The sequence below is a fragment of the Thunnus thynnus genome, chromosome 12 (assembly GCF_963924715.1).
Source record: "Thunnus thynnus chromosome 12, fThuThy2.1, whole genome shotgun sequence".
Classification (NCBI taxonomy): domain Eukaryota; kingdom Metazoa; phylum Chordata; class Actinopteri; order Scombriformes; family Scombridae; genus Thunnus; species Thunnus thynnus.
Window position 1 is genome coordinate 6,389,641 of NC_089528.1, and position 20,667 is coordinate 6,410,307.

Below are 20,667 nucleotides of genomic sequence, written 5' to 3' on the forward strand. Positions count from 1 at the left end.
AATCTGCAGGTAAAGCCATAATCCCCTGATACTGCTGTGTAAAAGCCACACATTTTGAACGGTCTTTGGTTCGTCGATCATGGATTTTTTTTTTTAATCAAAGAATGACACAGGTGCATATTTGTGACATCATCAAGCTCTGCTTGATGGACGTAGCTATGAGTCATCTCATTCTGCAGACTTGACCCTAAATAATCGAGGTGGTAGGTGATTGTCAGTAGTTGACGTGAAAAACAACTCTGACTCAAACATCATGAATATCAAAGAAAGCTGTAGTGCATCCATAAATATTCATTTGAGACTTTAGATAGTGTGAACCAAGGTTGAACTGAGCAAATCTTCCTGAAGTAGAAACAGCACAGAGCTCCAATACAAAATGAGAAATCGAGTTCTCTCTCGATTTGAAAAAAACAAAACTGTGAACTGTGAAGAACTGTGCTCTTACACAAGACGGACAACAAAATTATAACAATAAATACACATAATGGTAGAGATAGTGTCTTAAAATGCCTTAAAATATGCAGTAGGTGCTCTATAATTTTACATTGTGTTGAATGATGCATGGCGTTATACAAAAGAGCTATTGACAAGGATGTATTTATCCAGTTTAGAAACACAAACTACCTTGAGACTTTCAAAAAGTTCAAGATGACAAAGGTCTGTAAAACCCATCTGTATTACTGTTGCCTTGTTGTTTAATTTGTATCGTGGACATCTGACAGGGAATACCAACCAATGAAGTTACAGCATTAAACAAAGGAAAATTTTGCACCCATTTGGTGAGTAAATGACGATTTGTATGTGGTAGTTAAACTTCTATATGTTACTGTATTGTTGTGAAGAGTGAAGGTAAAAATGGAAAGACAGCGAGAGCAGCAGCACTGACAAAGATTGTAGGATATCTCAACAATTGACGCACGAATTAAAACCCACCAGGACCACGCAGAGCCCAGAAATGTTGCTCACTTCATGCTAAAGGTGTCACAGGTGTCATATTAGGAAAAGTATGATTAATATTAATATAAACAAAGGAATGAATCAGACACTCAGCAACTAAAAGGCCCATATTCCACAGAGAGAATGTCCATCTGCCACCTGCGCATCTAGCTGCCATGTTCCTGCACATTGATGCCTCCTCTGATAGAATACTGTTAGTACATAGGGACTCAAATGTATTTTTTTCCAGTACCAGGACTTACTGACCCAGAACCGAACTTCTGCTGTCATCTCGTTAATGACGTACTATATGTCTGATCCTTCCTGGTTTGTAAAATACAATGGAAAAGCCACCTTTGCCCTACAAGTTCTCAATGGTCCAGGCTGCGAGTCGTTGAAGATTCCCTCCAGACATGTTGTAAGATATATAAAAAATACTCTGCTTGAAATAATAACGTGTCTATGTGTGTATGTTTTTTTTAAAATATGTTTACATGTACAATTACCTAATGAAAAATTATATTATATTGCTCATTTCAAAAATGTAACTGCTGGACATGAAATGTCTCCTTCTTCACTGTAAAGTCCATTCTCAGTGTTTGTGCAGTAGAGGCTTCGAGTTTCCACATCACACTCGTGTAAGTTGCACACTGGACCACGATCAGCCTCCAAACTAGTTGTGATATCAAAAAATGCTCATAGGCGGAATTTCAATGAGCACAGAAAAACTTTCCTCTTTGCAGATGAACATGAAAACAGTCTGCTAGAGTCAAATTCTGCACACACATCATTCTACACCGTGAAGCTCAAACATCCAACTGTAAGAACAAGAAGAAAAACACATTTTTGAGTGGAGGGGACATTAGCTGCATGGATCTGCCCCGCCCAAACAAGAGACCCACTGAATCTCCAACTCTAGAAATCGAGAGAAGAGAGGAGGACAGACAAAAAGACAAGAAAAAAGAAAGGAAGAAATATTTGTTTGCTCACTTGGTCGTGGCCCTTCTTTTTCTTCTTCTTCTTGCCCCAGCATCCGGAACTCTCTGCGTCCTTCCCGCCAGTGTCACACAAAAGGCCATCCAGCTCCTCAGACCCCCCCTGCTGGCTGTGAGACGTCTCTGCAGCCAGACGGTACGACAGGTTCCTCAGAATGCACACACAGTTCTCCACGGTCTGATGGTAGAGCAGAAGAAAGAGAGGAAGAGGGAGAAAGTTCGAAAAGATAAAACAGAGGGACAGATGGCAAACAGACAAACACACACTTAAAGGACCAGTGTGTAGAATTTAGTGGCATCTAGCGGAATGGACTTGGCAGAAATGGAATAAAATATATATAAGTATGTTTCAATTAGTGTATAATCGCCTGAAAATAAGAATTGTTGTGTTTTCGTTACCCTAGAATGAGCCCTTTATGTCTAAATAGGGAGCGGGTCCTCTTCTCCGGAGCCCACCATGTTGCACCGCCATGTTTCTACAGTAGCCCAGAATGGACAAACCAAACACTAGCTCTAGAGAGGGCCTTTCACATTTTTTGCGAGTTTCGTGATAACCATAGGTTCTCTACATGCTTGGATGGGGAGGGGGAGGGGGAGGGGTATTCAGTTGGTCGCAATCTGTAATCTCACCACTAGATGCCACTAAATCCTACACACTGGTCCTTTAAAATTAGACTGTAGATACATATGTTAGGGGATACACACAACATACACATTCATACACATATATAAACATACTGTGCAGTGCAGGCTGTGTATATAATACATTAACCCAAACATGTACACACACAGACACACACATTCTGTGTGCACACAGTAGTGTAGCCAGACTCACACACACGCATACACGCGCACTAATCCTATTGTTGTAAGTGGCTATGCAGTCAATAGTCACAGACTTTGATCTCATGAAGGATTTCTGCGGATTAACAACTTCACATCTCCTTGGGAAGAGCCTCCACACAACACACCAAAACACACACACACACACACACACACACAGACACACACACACGCAGGCGACACAGCGTAACACTCTTACACATCAAACACACACCTACACCCGAAGCACATACAAGTACATGCATGCAAACACATATAAAAGCACACACACTGTCACTAGTCATGTTTCTGTGTCATTGGTCATGTGGGTTGAGTAATGTATGTTACACTGTAAAAAATGATGAGCTTGGTAAGCTCATGTATTTTTGTACATACACTAGTTTTAAACACACAAAATGTAATTTCTGAGACACATTTGACAGTAGTGTAACTTCTTTCCAATCTGTACTTGGTGTAAGTGTAAACTGCACTTTGTTGTTTATCATTCAGTAATTAGCGCTATTTTCTTGAAAGTAGTATCAGTGACATGTCTTTGTGAGCAGATTTATATCAGCCAGAGCAGTAAGATAATTGGACAGTAATATCCACAAAACAGGGTTGAAAACAAAAACCTCACTAAGCTTTCATTTTTTGCAGTGTGCAGTTTGTGGCCAGCAAGCCTCTGGACATTAACATACATACCACAGGCAAACAACTTAGACAAATTAATATGCAGATATACTGTATACATACAGCCTGCAAAGACACAGATAAAACACATTTGCATGTTAATTTATGTAAATTTAAAATAGACTAATAACATGATCAGTAATCATCATAAAGTACATATTTACATAGCAAAAATAACCATTTATATTTGAGTTCTAAGTCAGTGAGACACACACACATGCAGACATACACATATACAGTACAGAGCACACAGTTAATCTAAAATACACCTGTGTGTGCACCTATGATACGTGATGATCTGTTATACTATGATACTTTGATATGATTTTGCTGATTCTTCTTATTGACTGTACTTTTTCATTGTGTATGTATTTTTTGTATTTGTGTGTGCATGAGCTACTGTAGAGGCTACAGAAGTTTGTATGCGGGCATGGCAGTTGGTTGTAAGTGTGTGTGTGTGTGTGTGTGTGTGTGTGTGTGTGTGTATGAGTTACCTTGCTGTCAATCTCACTGCTCCCCAGAGCAGTCTGGATGACGTAGAGCAGAGCGTCTGTCAGGCCTTCACACTCCCTCATCCTCCTCCGTGCCTCCTCACCTGCAGAACTCACATTCCTATTACACACACACACACACACACACACACACACACACACACACACATACACGTACACACACACCTCATCAGTTAACAGTCCAACTAAAAACTGAACATGCAGTTTCACATGCAAACACAAATCTTCATGCTGCAAGGTAACACTTTAAACTTTAATTTTCCACTAGTTTCTTAAAAGTTTTCTCTGTGTGTGTGTGTGCACATGTGTCTGTTAAAGCATATATATTTGTACAAACTCATGTGTATGCTTGTCTATGTGACAGAGAGGGAGTGCCTGAGTGTGATGCCCTTTAAATATCAGACTTTTAAAGATGGCTAGCAGATGCTCATGCCCTCAGTGTCAGTGAGATGTGGCACCAAGCTGCCAAAACTCCATTAGTCGCATTTGTTTTCCCACATCCTCAATAACTAGCATCAGCATTTTAGTTTGAAACTAAACTTTGACTTAAATGGGACACATTAAGCTTTTTCTGGTTTTCTGTTATTTATATACTGTTTTGATGTCAGTTATCGATGTTAAACATGGTCAAAGCTGCAAAACTTGAGGTTAACATATGTAGAAATGCTTCCTGCAAGTCAAAACCCAGGGATTCATCCTGCTCTAAATGCTTTGTTTGTGACGTTTTTTTCTACCTTACCCACGAGCTGACTTGGCTCGTCATGCATACCCATAAACAGCCATTTATTCTGTGGCCTTGGTTGCTAATGTTGTTGCTAAGGTTTTTCCTTGTGTTGTTTGCATTGTTCACACTGATTCCGGCTCGTACACGTACAGAAGTTTTGAGAAGTATTTGAGTATTTGAGAAGTTGACATTTCCAGTAAAAATGAGGAAAAGCAGTGAAATCTGACTACTATAGTTTGTTTCATGGTTTTTTGACATAGCCTCCCCAGCCGGTGGATATCCGCCGAGTGGCAGCTTCCGAGAGATGGCCAATCAGAACAGAGCGGGCTCATTTGGAGGGCTCAATACTGAGGAGCATTTAGTAGCTTAGGAGCCAGATATTTTTCTTGAGGGTTGGTGATGACCAAAACAGATGGAGGAGAAGGAGGCCGAAACCATGATTCCAAATAAATGCTAATGTTGCTCCTCATCTGTCTGTCTTAATGTATAAATTAGCAACTGTTTGCTAACATGTCAGCTATATCAACTTTATAATGTGAACAAATTTTGTTAGAGAAGTACTACAGACAAATGATGCCCGTTTGAATGCCTGGAATCTTTCTTCCTACCTGGACTGACCTGAGTCTGTTGAGGTCAAAACATGCAGTTCTGTCTGTATTGCAGCAGATTTAAGATCGGACTGACCTTAAATGGGATGTTCTGGTGCGTAAAATACAAAACATGACATGAGTGGAGTGATATGTATTAATAATGCAATTGTTTGTTACTTTCTGACCCTCAGTGGAGTCTCGGTTTTATTAAATTACATGAGCATCATGTTTTAACAGCGTGAATTTTTCAGAGTGTTGACGAGATGCTGTGTTCTAGTCTGCATCTCTCCTGGCATCTTGAACCTTGATGCAAGGTTACGAGCGAGTACGTGCACACACACACACACGCACACACACATATACACACCTGTACTGTGCACCTTGCCACAAAGGACAAAAACAGAAATACCAAACTAACTTGACTAGGACTTTACTACTACTTTATATACTTCATTCTGGCTACTACCTGTTAATGGATTCAATCCAATTAACTTCAGTCATTCTGGCATAATTAATCCCTCTAAAGCGTTTCCGTGCAAGGCAACAGGCCTGCAGATTATCTCTCATTGTGATCTTTTAGTGTGAAAAATCTAAATACTGTGAGAAAAAATAAACCACGCTGTTGGAAAAAAAGGTTATGTGCCTACAAGGGGAGCTTTCAAACAGAACAGAGTTTGATTCATCCGTAGTGTGCTGCTGCTGCTGTGAGAAAAAGTGCACAGACAAAAATGACTCTTTTCATAGCAACAGGGAGACTGTTGCTTTGTCTTTAATTCTATAATCAAAAGCAGGAATCTGCTGGATGCCTCTGTGTGTGTGTTTGAATTGTGTGCAATGACATTCTGTCTTTTGTTGGAGAGTTCAGAGAAATAATCCAAATATATTCAATAAAACACATTTTCATTTTGTTGTTCTCAAGACCAACTGGTGTACAATAACAATGAGTCACAGTTCATAAACGCTTTTCAATTTGTTCTTCATAACAGCCCAGCTAGGTCTAAATTCCTTATACTACATCATAAATCTGTTAGTGGCTGCTTTTATTTTGACAAAATGACTTCTACTGGTGTTATGAAGGGTCACCTCCAATCAATCACTTTCAGTTCATTTTAAGTGTCTCATCTGATTAATATCCACATGCAAATACCATTTTTGTTAACATTTAGCCACATACACTATATGTGTCTCCGTGAGCCAGATCACAAATCTGGTTGCAATCTCACTTCTACAGTGCTATAGGCAAAAAAGTTTTTATGCTTGGCTGAGGCAGAAAAGTTGGTATATCGATAAAAAGGAAAATGTAATGAAGTGCAATGGAAACAGACTTATGAATAAATCATTAAGCACAGTACATGAAGCATGTGACTTCAATGTCTAATGAAGCTTCCGCTGAAGTGACAAAAACATCAAATCTGTGTGGGGCAATGAGGAGACTGTAACGTTCCTCAAATGAATACATGAAACAAACAGAAATGTCATATTTCCATCATGTTTTCTATGGCAATATTTGAGGATTAACTGGCGCTCTTTTAATTACGTCATCTCCTTTTCCTCTGCAATGGTTTAAAGGACCAGTGTGTGAGATTTATTGGCATGTAACACTGAGGTTTGCAGATTGCAACCAACTGAATACCTTTCCCCTCCCCCTACCCTTCAAAGCGTGTAGGAGAACCTACAGTGGCTGTGAAACTCATAAAAAAAACATGAAAGGTCCTCTCTAGAGCCAGTGTTTGGTTTGTCCGTTCTGGGCTACTGTAGAAACATAGTAGTGCAACATGGCGGCCTCTGTGGAAGAGGACCCGCTCCCTATGTAGATATAAAGGGCTCATTCTAAGGTAACGAAAACATAACGATTCTTATTTTCATGGGATTATACACTAATTAAAACATACTTATGAATATTATATTCCATTTCTGCCAAGTCCGTTCCACTAGACATCACTAAATTCTACACACTGCACCTTTAATGGTCCTCGATAAGAGAATTAGTGTCACCAACTGTTTATCTTGACAACCCAACTCCTAATATTCATATAACGGTATTGAATGGATCCACTACTGTTAAAATTTGGGTGGAATCTTAGCTAAAGTAACTCTAGGGAGGAGTATAGATTACATATGCAGCCTGGAGAGATGGATGCATTCACACCTTTTCAACATTCGGCTAGAGCTGGATTTCAATCGGTCTGTAATACTTCTTGCTTGAATTTACAGTTGACTTTTTTTGACATCACATCGCTGTCTGATCCGCCTACTAGTTGCCATTGAATTTGCCTCGCACCGGCAAATTGAGTGCACATATTTCAAATTCAGTGTAGCAGCACAAGTTTCAGCATTCCCTGTTAGTCGAGACGGCAACATATGCACACCCAAGAAACAAGCAATGAGTAAGCAGAGGGAGAAAATGTGTGTGTGTGTGTGTGAAAGAGAGAGACAGCGAGCCACAGACAGGGCGAGATAGAATAGCGAAAGGGATAAAGGAGGGATAATATGATCGAGAGAGAAGAAATGGAGTAATAGAAGGAGATGGAGTGACTAGACGAGAGAAGAGGGAGAGAAAATGAGAAAGCCAGGAGGATAATGGGTGATGGACAAAGAGAGGGAAAGAGAGAGAGAGAGAGAGAGAGAGAGAGAGGGGGAGAGGGAGAGGGAGAGAGAGAGCAGGTGGCTTGTGATATACCAAACCTGCCATGAAATATTCAATCTTTAATCAGACTCCCAGCATTCCCTAACGAGGCGTGAGAAAGATGAATTAGCCCTTCGAGTTTGGGGAGCTGATCCACACAAAGCTATCTCCTGCAACACACACACACACACACACATCACGGTACTAAATGTGTGCATTTTCACACATATACAGTATTAGAAGCTACTAAAGCCTTTGTTAGCAGCCGATATCTGCAGTTTATTTTCTCTGAGAGCAGGTAAAATGACATATTGTGGCTGAGATTAACAGGCCACATGTGTAGTTAGACAGAGACAAACAGAGGCAGGCACACACACACACACACACACACACACAAATAGGGTGCCAGACAACTTTGCAGATAGGAAAAAAAATTCAGTCATGGCAGTGATCCCACTCTATTCTCCCTCAACTTGTGCTGCACTTTTGCCACATCATTTGTAAACATCAGGTGTTTCAACCATCAAAAATGACAGTAAAGTGAATTGTGTAATTAAAGGAGACATACTTGTTAGATAAATCTATGCAGTTAGAGACAAATACACATATAGACCTTTGATGTTTCAGGCTACGCTGTCATTTTTCTGTTTTGCAAGACATGTTTTTTTTTTTCTTTTGATTTTGAACCAATATCACATGAAAAATGTCTGGTAACAGCCAACATGTCTGTGTTAGAAATATTTATGAGTACAGACTCAGCCAGAGACATTTCATCATGCAGTCCTGGTAATACTGAATGAGTTTGGAAAGCATCTCAGCAATACAACTTTCATATACAGGAATACCTAATGATTAGCTATAACTAGTTGTTAAAGCCCTGAAGACTTTTTCTTAATCAGCTTCGTATTATGAGAGATGGAGTCCAAGCTTAATGATGAGACTGACTATTAGACTGAATTGCCATTTCATTTCACTTCCTTTCATCGGCCCGAAATTGTATTCATGGTGGATGATTTGTTGTTGGTGGGGTATTTTGTTTTGTTTTACCCTAACTAATCAGTTGCACATGATTAATCAGTAGTCTGTCCTGCTGATGTCATTGTCAGCTGACAACGGTTGCTGAGAGCAGTTACTTCAGGACAGTCAAAGACATTTTTAAGAGTTTAAGATTTGAGTTGAGATGACTTTCTTTTTTTTATAAAATATATTAGGTTGTTTGTTTATGTTGCGCAGCACTGTCAAACCTCCTCTACAGTCCTGACAAAGCTAATTAGCTAATTAGCTTAGTAGCTGTTAAACTCCTAAATACCTAATGATGTTATTTCCCAAACTGATTGTTTAATATTTAATGTTATACAGAAATATGTACAATTTGAAATCAAGTTTTCAGAGGCTTTAGTGTTGTCATTTTGTTAGTCAGTGACAAAAAGCAACTGAAATACTGTGATCATTGTGAACACAGTAGAATTTCTTTAACAACTGGTCCCGTCAATCACTGTGCAAGATTAAGTGCAACAATTTCACCAAAAGGACAATTTGTCAAGGTGTTAAAGCTTTTCAAATTTGCATTGTTTTTTGAGCATATTAAAGACATATTATTCATGTTCATTTGAAAGCTGAAGTTAATTCTTGATATGAAGATCAAGTGATGTATTTGAAAGCTCAAGAACACTGACTTATATGAAACTTGAAGATTGTTTTCTTTACATTTCAAAAATGATCTTTATCATTTTAAAATTGCAGTGTGTGTAAAAATAAAGATGTGTGAGAATACTGAAAATGTTTTGTGTATGAATGTGTATGAATGATTTGTCAACTAGGTCAAATAAAATGTTCCTGTAGTGGAATCTTCTACAGTGTGATAATCACCTGCATGAGATATTTTTATTGTGTCTATATACCTTTAAGGAAGACAACATTATAAACTGGTTTCTTGGCCATAAAGTACTAGAGCACATTTTTAGATTGAATTATAAGATTTAATACTTCGATACATTGCTTACAGAGTGACTTCCATTGGATTCTGCAGAAAGGAGAGCACAGGAGGTCTGAAATGAAGGCTAGACTAGCAGTGTCTGTACTGTGTGCCTTTTAGGCACATGCCATGGTCCAAAACAATATTATGATGGATTCCTGGAGATGAAATATTAGAAAGCATTTTGAGAATAAAATTCTAAAAGCTAATACATCTTTACATTGCTATCAGATCTGCGGGGTGTTGTTATTGAATTTTATAGAATGGAGAGCTAAGGAGGACTGCTGTCTCAGCATCACAAATTTCATGCACACACATACACGCACACACACTATGTTCAACAATGGTGCTCAAAAAGCAGATGATATATTGGCCTGTGCAGTTAGTCTGACACATCCACTATCAAGCATGCCTTCATTATTCCCCCTATTCATCCTCTTGTAATTTATATTCATAATTAGGAAGAATGACCCGACTCAATTAAATCCCACAACAAGCACGAAAAGCTAATAATCAGGATATTTATACATCTTTGAGAAGAAGACACTTATGGAGGTCAGTGACTAGTTATGCTGCGCTGCACATAATGCAGTCAATCAGTAGCCTGCCGTAGAGCGAAGGTTAGGTCGTCATAAACATGCTAATATGTAGCTGTTAGCATTATATATAAAGCTGCTATAATAAATATTCTAATATTAACAATATATCCAATGACTACATGTTTGTGAAATGAGTCACTCATAGTGACAAACAAAGAATTATCACTTCATTTAGTTCTCCATAGCTCTATGAAGTGTTTAGCGTATCATTTTGGTTTTACTGCCCACAACTTAAATGTTTTGGTTTAGTCTCATGGCTCTCATCAGCATAGTTTCAAGAAGCACAGACAGGCAAAGCTGTGGATCTGGATCTGGTTAACATAGTGGAGCAAGAAAGGGAATATTGGGCTTGATCATGTGGCTAGAAACAAAACTTAGAATAAATGTGAATGTTACTTATATCTAATAGATGTGTAGCTAGGCAAATGTTTGCTAACATATTCTCCATATCCACTTCATAAGGTGAATAATGTGTTTATAGCTCTGTAAGTGGCCAAAATTGTATCAAGATTTAAAGTAAGAGGTGTTTGGTGAGATGGAGATAAATTACATTTTACCATAATTTATATACTTATATCCTATCTGTTGATGCAATGGACAATATTCATATATAGCTCAGGATCCCCGCCCTAACTGTGGCAACATTTAAATATACAAGGCAATGTATTTATTTCATTGATAATATATAAATGAATGGAAAATATTTAAGTCAGCTATTTAACTTTACACTCCAACGTGCTGGAGAACAGAGCCAAAACAACAACAACAAAAAAAAAAAATATGTGTCACAGTCCTACTACTTCCAGACTGCACTGTATGACTAGCATCATGTCTCAAGTGAGAAAACAAAAAGCCACAGCAGCTCTAAAGCCAAATGGTGAATCATCTTAAAAGCAGCTAAGTCTGTCAGTTCTCAGTGTGTACAGTGGTAAAAATAACATAGAATACAGTCTAAAAATACACATACTGTTGTGAACAAGGAGACTTATTTCTCCATTTGATTGTGGTGGCTAATAGCACTCTGTGTACAGAAAAAGATCTCTGCAAAGTGGTGTGTAAAATGTAAGTAAATTTCTGCTGAAATAGTAACAATAAACCCTTCATCAATGACTGTATATTTAATATTGAGCTAATTATATTTCATCTAAAAATGATCATTAAAGAATGTGCACAGTTGTAGAGACATGAGAGACACAGACGATGACACTGACCGGAGGCAGCCGGTGGCGTTGCGGAGGACCTGGGAGGAGTGGAGGTGCAGCTTGCGGTCCTCCTGTGTATGGGGTGAGGTGTCCCAGCCCGAGTGGGGGATGATCACAGCATTGGTCAACACAGCCAGGGCATCCTGGATGATGGGCATCTTCAGGGCGTCACACGATGACAGGTTCCACAAAACACCTGCAGAGGACGGCAGGAAGGCAGGAGGTTAAACCAGCGCATAAACACAAGAGAAGCAGAGGAGGCAGACATGAAGAGAGACAGAAACACAATTGTAAAACTAACAACCATTAAAATGTTTTGTAGGTTTTAGTGAGCAGCTCGATCAAACACACAGCAACACAACTTAAAGATATTTAAAGGCAGCACGTTCGGCACATGCCACAAGGTGGAGGCTTTGCTCTGTGAGGGCGGATTTGGTTTTATCACCAAATGTCACAACACTGCAACAGACAGGGCAGCGCCCATTCAGGTAAACAAGAACCACCCCGCCATTGTTCATCAGACACAAAAACAGATTGCTATTCTCAAGCGCCTGAGGTGTCTGGATTGAGCCGTTTGCAGCATTGTGAGGTGGAATGACTTTTGTCTGGACCCAAACTGCTTGATCAGAGTCTGCGCAACTTCACAGAGGACAGAAGTCACCAGGGTCTTTCCATGAAAGAGCTATTTTCAATTGTCCATCAGTTAGCCGCAGCCCTATCCCACTTGAGGACAATGGGAAATTGTGAATGCGCATCTCAAACAAAACAATATAATGGTTGTGGACCGCCAGCAGACGCCACTTAAAGTTCAACTTATTGACTTTGGTCAGGCCCATCATGAGTCTGCTGCTGAACCTGGTTTATGTGTACAGACCACATGGTACAGAGCTCCTGATGCTACATGATTGATCTGTCATCATTGCATTATGCTATTTTTTGTTGGGTTGGGGTTTGGAAATGCAAAGATTACCCCAAATGACCCCAAATTCACCCCAAATTGTACTGGTTTTTAGGAAGTTGCTCTATGCTTTGAAAAAAGGCCTTTGCTGTACAAATTTAAATGTGTACAGATTTGGAAATGTCATAATGATAAAATAATCAGAAGAACCACAGATGTACTCATGCCACAGGTACACAGATACACATACAAATCGAGTTAGCACTCTGCATCTTTAATTACACAAGAGTGATGCATTTCAAAGGTTCTTCTAATATTTCAAAATAAAACCTTTAATATATTCCTCCAGGTTGCCACCGTGTTGCTGTAATTAATAAAGAAGAAAAAAAAATAAGAGAAGTACTGAAGGAAAAATCAAAAAATTCAACTTCACCTCTCTCCTGTTCTTAATCCTCACCTGAATTCAACATACAGTGAGCAGCCAACCAAGAAAATGGAGTTAGTTTTCTCTTGCCTACCAATCACTAGTCACTTGTTTTTCCACACACACACACACACACACACACACACACACACACACACACACACACACACACAAGACACACACAAACACACACATGCTGGCAACTGAATAGACAAAAGCTCTCTCCCTCTCTGGAGACTCTCTCTCCCACACATGTACATCTGTTTGAGCCTTTCACGAAAAGGACAGAGAGGGTAAGAGGAAAATCATCACTTTTTCTGCAAAACACTTTGATTTCTTGAGTGGTTTTACGTGCACTACAAACACACACAGATATACACACTCATACGCCCAAACTGTGATAACCTTGAGGATCTACACAACACGTCATAATTCTTGTTGACCTTCCCTTGCAATGTGTCTACGTCCTAATCTATGTGCCCATATAATTACATGTTTGTGCATTTGAATATGTCCACCCCTGCTCATATCTGCTCATATCTACTTTTCTCCTTTATGGTTGTAATTATAGCTGTAGTAGTGGCAAAACATTCTATCCTCAGATCTGTGTGTGTGTGTGTGTGTGTGTGTGTGTGTGTGTGTGTGTGTGTGTGTGTGTGTGTGTGTTTGGAATAAGGCGTCCTCTCTTTAGCGCCATGTTGTTCACCCTCGGCTGAACAGCGACTGTGTAATTACAGCTTCTGTTATCTGTCTTTGTGGGTTTGTTTGAATTTGTTCTTGTGTGTGTGTGTGTGTGTGTGTGTGTGTGTGTGTGCATGTGCTGGTGTGCGTGCGCATCTAAGCCCCCTCGACAAATCAGTCTTAGCTCTGTCAGCCGTTTGGCCTTGGTGTATATGGAGTGTTAAGGCGGCAGTGTCTGTTTGTGGTCAGGAGTTTCTAAATGACTAGCTTCTGGCTTCATGACAGTAATTAGCTGGGCCTGTCACGTTAGCAAGAGCATCTTCTCTCTGTCTCATCTTATCTCCTGCTCAAGAGGGCAAAGAAGCATGCTGGGTTTTTTGATAACCTTGACATTCGATTTGACACGTAATAATTCTAGCTGCACCTTAATGTCCAAGTCTATGAGTCAACGAATGTAGGAGGGTTTTTTTCTTTGTGAGGAAAAAGTTTTTCCAGTTTTTCCAGCACAGTATTTCCACATAAATATTCTAGTGTGAAGTAATGTTATTATCAGTCAACATCCGGTTCCTGGTCAGCTCGCTCTCATTGGCTATTGTGGGTTTCAAACATGTTTGATATTTAGGATTCAGAATCGTACAGTGCTAACGCAAGCTAGTGCTGTGAGCTAATTCATCGTGTTGCCATAATTGAACAAGCTTTTCTACTCTCCACCTGGCTTAGAAAACAAAAGTCCTATTTGTTCTGTTGGCAGCCATTTTTCTGTTCTACACAAGTACGCAACATCTGGTTCCTGGTCAGCTCGCTCCCATTGGCTAATGTGGCTTTCTGCTCAATATTCCATTATTCTTCCTTTCACACTACAGGATTTCAAGTTGTAAATATCAATCATGTTTGATATTTAGGATTCAAAATCAGGGAGACTCCGATCCAGTCGGTAGCATTAAGTTTATGTCTGTAAACCCCTCACACTACAGGATCATTTGGGTAGATAATCTGTTCAGACCAGCCTCAAATCAGGGACACTCCTGCAATTGTTGGGAAGGGCGAATCAGACCCAAAATCTGTCCAATTATCATCTAGTGTGGGGCCAGCATAAGCTGGGTTTAAGTGTGTGAAGCCAGAGGACAGTGTTTTTGCTCAGTAAAAAGCTGTAATGCATAAGCTAACAGCTTGTTAAACTATCATTTCTGTTTCTATTTGTTTCTACATACATTAAGTACAACATGCAAATACATTTTTTAGGGAGCTAGCTTATGCTCCACTTTCATGGAGTTAGGTTAGCCCTTTCTTCCTGCTTCCAGCCTCTTAGCTAACGGTAAACTAGGCTAAATATGTCACAGATGTATTGTATGTAGACATATGCAGAGATCAAATTGAAGTTAATCTCCTCTTTAGCTGCTTTTTCTTTTTCCAAACAGATTGACTATTGCCATTCAAATATGATGTTAAAACGCTGGTTCAACCAAGTATATTTTTTGCCCCTATAGTTTTTGAGATATTAATCTTTTGAAAATCAAATATTTTAGTGTATCAAAGAGATGTTACATTTTTGAAAATTCTCTTTCCAAAAACAGTGTCTCTGTAACTTTGGGTAATTCACAGACCTTCCTGTCAAGGCTGTACAGGAACTATTAAAAAAAAAAAAAAAGTTCACAGTGAGGTGGAATATCCTGAATAACATTGCTTCTTCACCCAGAAAGATGATACCCTTTTTTTAAAAATGCAATTGTATATGGAACACCACAAGTGAGAAAACAAAATGGTGGTCCATCCATAACAGTGAAACACTGGTTTACTCCATAACAGACACTGAGATGAAAATAATGATCCTGCAAAAGCTGAATAAATTCACTGAATAATACATTTAACATCCTGTGGCAAAATTGTTGGAGAACAGCATGCAAATTTCCTGTGTTATGAAACTCTTTTTGACATAATAGGTTTATCCTGTAAACATGTATGCCCCTTTCCATTTGTTAACCACACATTAAATCAGCACAATCAGAAAAAAAATGGCATGAACAAATGAATGAATTTTGCAATGAAAGAATATAACTATTCATTTTTACCTTCTGTAACTAAGTGGCATATAAAATCATTTTTATTACTGTTGTTTTCAGTAGTGGTCCCCAGAGTAAACGTGCTCTAAGGAAAATATGTGTGTAATTAAATAGCACAATTCTCACAAAAATAATTAATCTCTGGCAGAGGAGGATGTGCGTGTTATTCATCTTTTCTTATTTTAAAAGTCAATTACAAAGCACTATGGTTTACTAAATAATATCCATATATTGCATATTGGAAAATGTAATGCACGAAACATGATGTCATGCTGCAGCTGCAAAAAAAAATAAAAAAAGGATGATTTTTTATCATCTTGAGTAACGTCAGCTGTTTGCCAGCCTCACTTCTTGCTGTGCACAGTATGACATCATCTCCCTGAGGTGAAAAGCAGTGGGATTTTATCTTTGATCTGAAACACACGCTCACAAACACAGAAAACTGTCTCACACACACTAAATAAACACTAAATTTACACTGAGTCACATGAATGCATGCTAACACACATGAAGAAACAGGCATGCACAAACACACCAGCATCCAAGCTGTAAGTACACACACACACACACACACACACACACAGCCGTGAGTGTATGACAGATGAAGGAGGTTAATTGCCTCAGCCTTACATCATGAATGGCAGCAGGAGGTTATGAATGCACTGTTACAGGGAGGGGAAATGAACATGTTGGCTATCTTTCTTTGTCTCTGAAGCCATTTCCCATCTCTCATTTGCACCATCTTTTCAATCCCCTGTCATATTTCTCTCTTCTGCAACATCGCATCACATCTCTTTGTTAGCCTCTTGATCTCTTGATTTTTTTTTTTTTTGCTTCTCATCTCTCCTGATGTATCTTTGACTATTTTTGGACTCCTGACCTTGTGTGAACCACTCTAAATCTGAGACCTTCAGAAAAGACATTTGAAGATAATGAGTGTTTTTTTTGTTTGTTGGTTTTCGTTTCACTCGTTGAAAGGTGTCGACAGGCTTTAACTGGTTAGGGGTTAGAGGGATAGAGCAGGCTGTTATAGGTAACCGTAGTTAATGTGTATGCCTCCCAAATCTCAAAAGCGTCTTGTATGGATCTGAGCTTTAACAAGCTGATTGGTTGATCCAACTCATGCCAGGAGGTGGATTTGTAATGGAAAGGGAAAAAAATAGTTAGAATCAGAATCTGTACAAAAGAAACAGCCATGCGAATGTCTCTAAACGACCTTCGTCCATTTTCCATCCAAACACATTTCAGCCTTTTCTGTGTCTTTGTGTGTTCACCGTTAAGACAGCTGATAAACTAGAACTACTGTAGATCTACAATTACTGTATGTCACAACAAGAAATCATTGGTGTAAGCACCTTGGGGAGCTGCTTTTATTCTAGTTACTTCCAGCATCTTTTAAAAGCCCACACTGATGGTTTGACCTTGAGAACAGCAGGGTGCCTTTGTGGTAACAGAGACCGCCCTCCTATGACAGGCACTGTGAACACCCCCTGCTGTTTGGTTGGGTCTGCAGAGGGCTGATGTTGAGTCCTTTTAACTACTTAATGGACAAGTCAGTTGTCACCTGTTATAATTGCTGTCATCTTTTGGCTGAAACAAAATGTAGAATACAGTTGAGGGAGCTCTCAAGATCACTAGCGTCACGCTGAGCCAGCTGCCTGGCAGCTGAATGTGTTTGACCTCACATTTTATCTCCTCAGATGACACAGTTATGACATTTTGTAATCAGTGTGAACAGCGAGCAGCTACAGGAAGCAACGTTTTTATTTAAATTCTTATTGTTATCATATAGATATGTCTTACATAATCAGATGCAGTATGGTTACATTACTGACATGATGATTTAAAGTAGAACTTCTTATTGTCAGAATAAATACATTTTACAGCCTATTGGTTCATTCTATGCTCAGGAAATGGGGGGGGGGGACATTGTTAAAGTTCCCTCCACTCAAAAATATGTTTGTCTTCTTGTTCCTACAGTTGGATGTTTAAGTTTCACTGTATAGAATGATGTACTATGTGCTGAGTTTGACACTAGAAGGCTGTTTTCACATTCATCTGCTGAAAATGGAAAGTTTTTCTGTGCTCATCGAAAATATAATTTTTGAGGGGGGGGTCCATGAGCATGATTTGTGACATCACAACTGGACCAGGAGCCAATCCTGGTCCAGTAAGCAACTTACAAGTGTGATGTGAAAACTTGAAGCCTCTAGTGCCCAAACACTGAGAATGGACTTTACAGTGAAGTAGGAGACACCTTGAGTACATCAGTTGAACTTTTAAAATGAACAATATTTGCATATTCATAGATTTAGTGTATGTTTTTATAACGGGGGAAATATCAATCACAGTTTAATTGCTTTTTCCACACCTGCCTGTAGCTATTTGTTAATGAGTCTCGGCCATAGTGTGGAATGATGTTTACTCGGTTTGGGTCCTTTAATGACATTGTCACTAAACACAGGAAACAGTGTAGCTAAGCAGATTGTATACAAGACCATGTCAAGGTCAAGTAGACTTACACCATACTGTTATGTGTTACACAACACAATAATAAACCAGCCTTATTGAATTCTAAGGCTACTGTACACACATTTGAAGCTAATGTTATTTGCCTGCACTACAATGGGATCCAATCTGCTGTTAATGGATGGGAATGTTATTTACCTGCAATTATGAAACTGGTTGAGCCTTAAAACGTTTTAGTGAGAAACTGCAATTAAAATCTTGTTTTAATAACTGAAAAGTTAATGAGTACATTTTAACTCACGGGAATACAGCTGCTGTATGTTTGTATAATTAACTTTGGTTTTGTGGCATCTTTGTGTACTCCAAAGCCTGATATTTTCTCTTTAGTTTTTGCTTTCTTGGACTGCGCCATGGTTTTTAATTTATGCATCTTGTTTGATTACAGTTTTTTTAGCCTGTTTCTCATGACCAGTGTTGTCAGTCTAAGCTTAGAATGTCAACCTTACCTCTCATCTGGCTGCACGGTTTGGGTGCTACATGTTGCTTTTTTTAATGAAACTAATAATTCCTCAGCCTGAAGCTGTGAGAGTTGATAAAGAAAAACCTGCTGCATTATTTTCTTGCACACATTCTAAACTGTTTTAATCCACAACTTTGATTCCAGTTTCGTGTTTAATCTGAGTTTGCTTTACTCTCTCAGGCTGTCAGACTCTGTCTGTTTGCCTTGCCTAAACTGGATGAGCATTGTGACTGGATTGCATCCAAACTACGCATACTTCCCATCACAGTGTGAGCCTGACAACTTCCATATCTGGTTCTGAGGAGCTGACACCAACGTGAGCAATCCTGGCCTGTCACTTAAAATGATGTGTGCTGCTGTGACTGGATGAAAAAATTGCATTGTAATGACAAGTGGAACCACAGCTACTGACAGCATGTGCATTTTAAAAGTGAATAAAGAAGTTAAAGACAGCGCAGCTCTCTGTGAGTCAGAGAGGGCAGATATCATGGCTTTGGCATTTCTCAGTAGCTCACTTAACCTCTCCTCTTCACAAACACCTTCGCACCTGGACTGAATGGGACTCATGGGTATAGAATCAATACGAACCAACCCATATAAACCCTTGAGTCAACAAAGCTAAATACTCACCAAAACTGGACTGCATTTGGCAGAACTATACAGCAGCAATTGCTTTTAATGCATGACACATAAAAAAGCTACCAAAAGTTCTCTTTTTCCTCATTTCTATTTTTACTATTAAACAGCAAATTAACTTCCCACATCTGCACAGATGTGAGGGTCTGTGACGTAAATTTCATCATCCGCCTATGTCTGCAACAGTTTGTATAGATCGTCCATATGTAGCTCTGCTCAGCTAAGCAGTTGGTTTTACAGCCCGTAACTTTTTGGTTCAGTCTCACTGTTCTCATTAACCTTTTTTTTTCAGGGCAGTTTTCAGGGAAAAAGCTCAGATGAACCCAAGAAACACTACATGCCCAGCACCAAAAGACAGATAGACAAAGCTAGCTACTAGCTGGTGAACATAGTGGAGTATTTAGCAGCTAAAGAGCCATTTATTTCCCTCAGGAGTTGGTGTGGGGCAAAACTGAGTTAAAAGGTGAAAAACAGAGTGAAATACAGTTAAGCAACTTGTCATATACATAAACATCTCACTTCTTCCAATTGGCAAAGTTAATTGGCATTATAAATTGCTAATGCAGAATCAAATATGAATGTTATTGGGAACAGACAGGTCTGACGTGACGGACAGTGGTCTCAACAGCAGAGTGATCTCTCAGTTGAGATTGCTCTGACCGCAGGCTACAGGAGTCCAGGAGAGCCACGCAATGTGCCGGGGTTTCCTACAAAGAAATGCTACACTATCCTTTCTGTAGAGAGAACCTGCTCAACTTAGAAATCTGTCCCTTCATGTGCGGCATTTAGCCTGTCATTTGCCCAAAATGGTGCCCAAAGCATTGAAACGCTTCAAAGGTTTTTGGTTTCCTTCACACATAGTGATCCTTTATTTTTCTACGATCTTGTTTTATCTTTTTAAATTTTTAGTCCTTGACTGCTTGCCTGTGTGCTCTCCTTATTTATTTAACTACTGACTCCAGCCCTCTTTGAAAGGTCTCTTCTTCCCAAATAATTATATAGACTTGGACATCACTTTTTGTCCAACAAGAGATCTTTCATCGTTTTTCTTTTTTTAAGTACTGGTTGTGCTGGCTGATACAGAGGCAGTAGTAAAAGTGAATTAAACTGTGGTGTTTGTTATAGTCGTCTTTGCTGAGATTGACAGCGCTACCAACAACCCCTGAATCTTGCATGTTGTGTTGCCTACTGAACAGTGCCAAAATCAACCTTGAAGCAGGTGGAGAACAGTGGAAATAAAATCACGACCTGTGACGATGGCTACAAAAACCGTTATGAAAAAATATTTTTCAAAAATCTAGTTTGATA

General features: G+C 39.2%; 1 protein-coding gene across 5 annotated transcripts in view; it reads right to left on the bottom strand.

Annotated features, from left to right (window-relative positions):
• ctnnd2b (catenin (cadherin-associated protein), delta 2b) overlaps positions 1-20,667 on the bottom strand; it is a 177,663-nt gene that overhangs the window by 18,657 nt on the left and 138,339 nt on the right. For all 5 annotated transcript variants that reach the window (XM_067604991.1, XM_067604989.1, XM_067604988.1 and 2 more), the window contains 3 exons: positions 11,681-11,867; positions 3,938-4,055; positions 1,927-2,109 (listed from right to left, as the gene is read on the bottom strand). In XM_067604991.1, the coding sequence (XP_067461092.1) occupies positions 1,927-2,109; positions 3,938-4,055; positions 11,681-11,867 (488 nt within the window). The remainder of the gene's footprint in view (positions 1-1,926; positions 2,110-3,937; positions 4,056-11,680; positions 11,868-20,667) is intronic.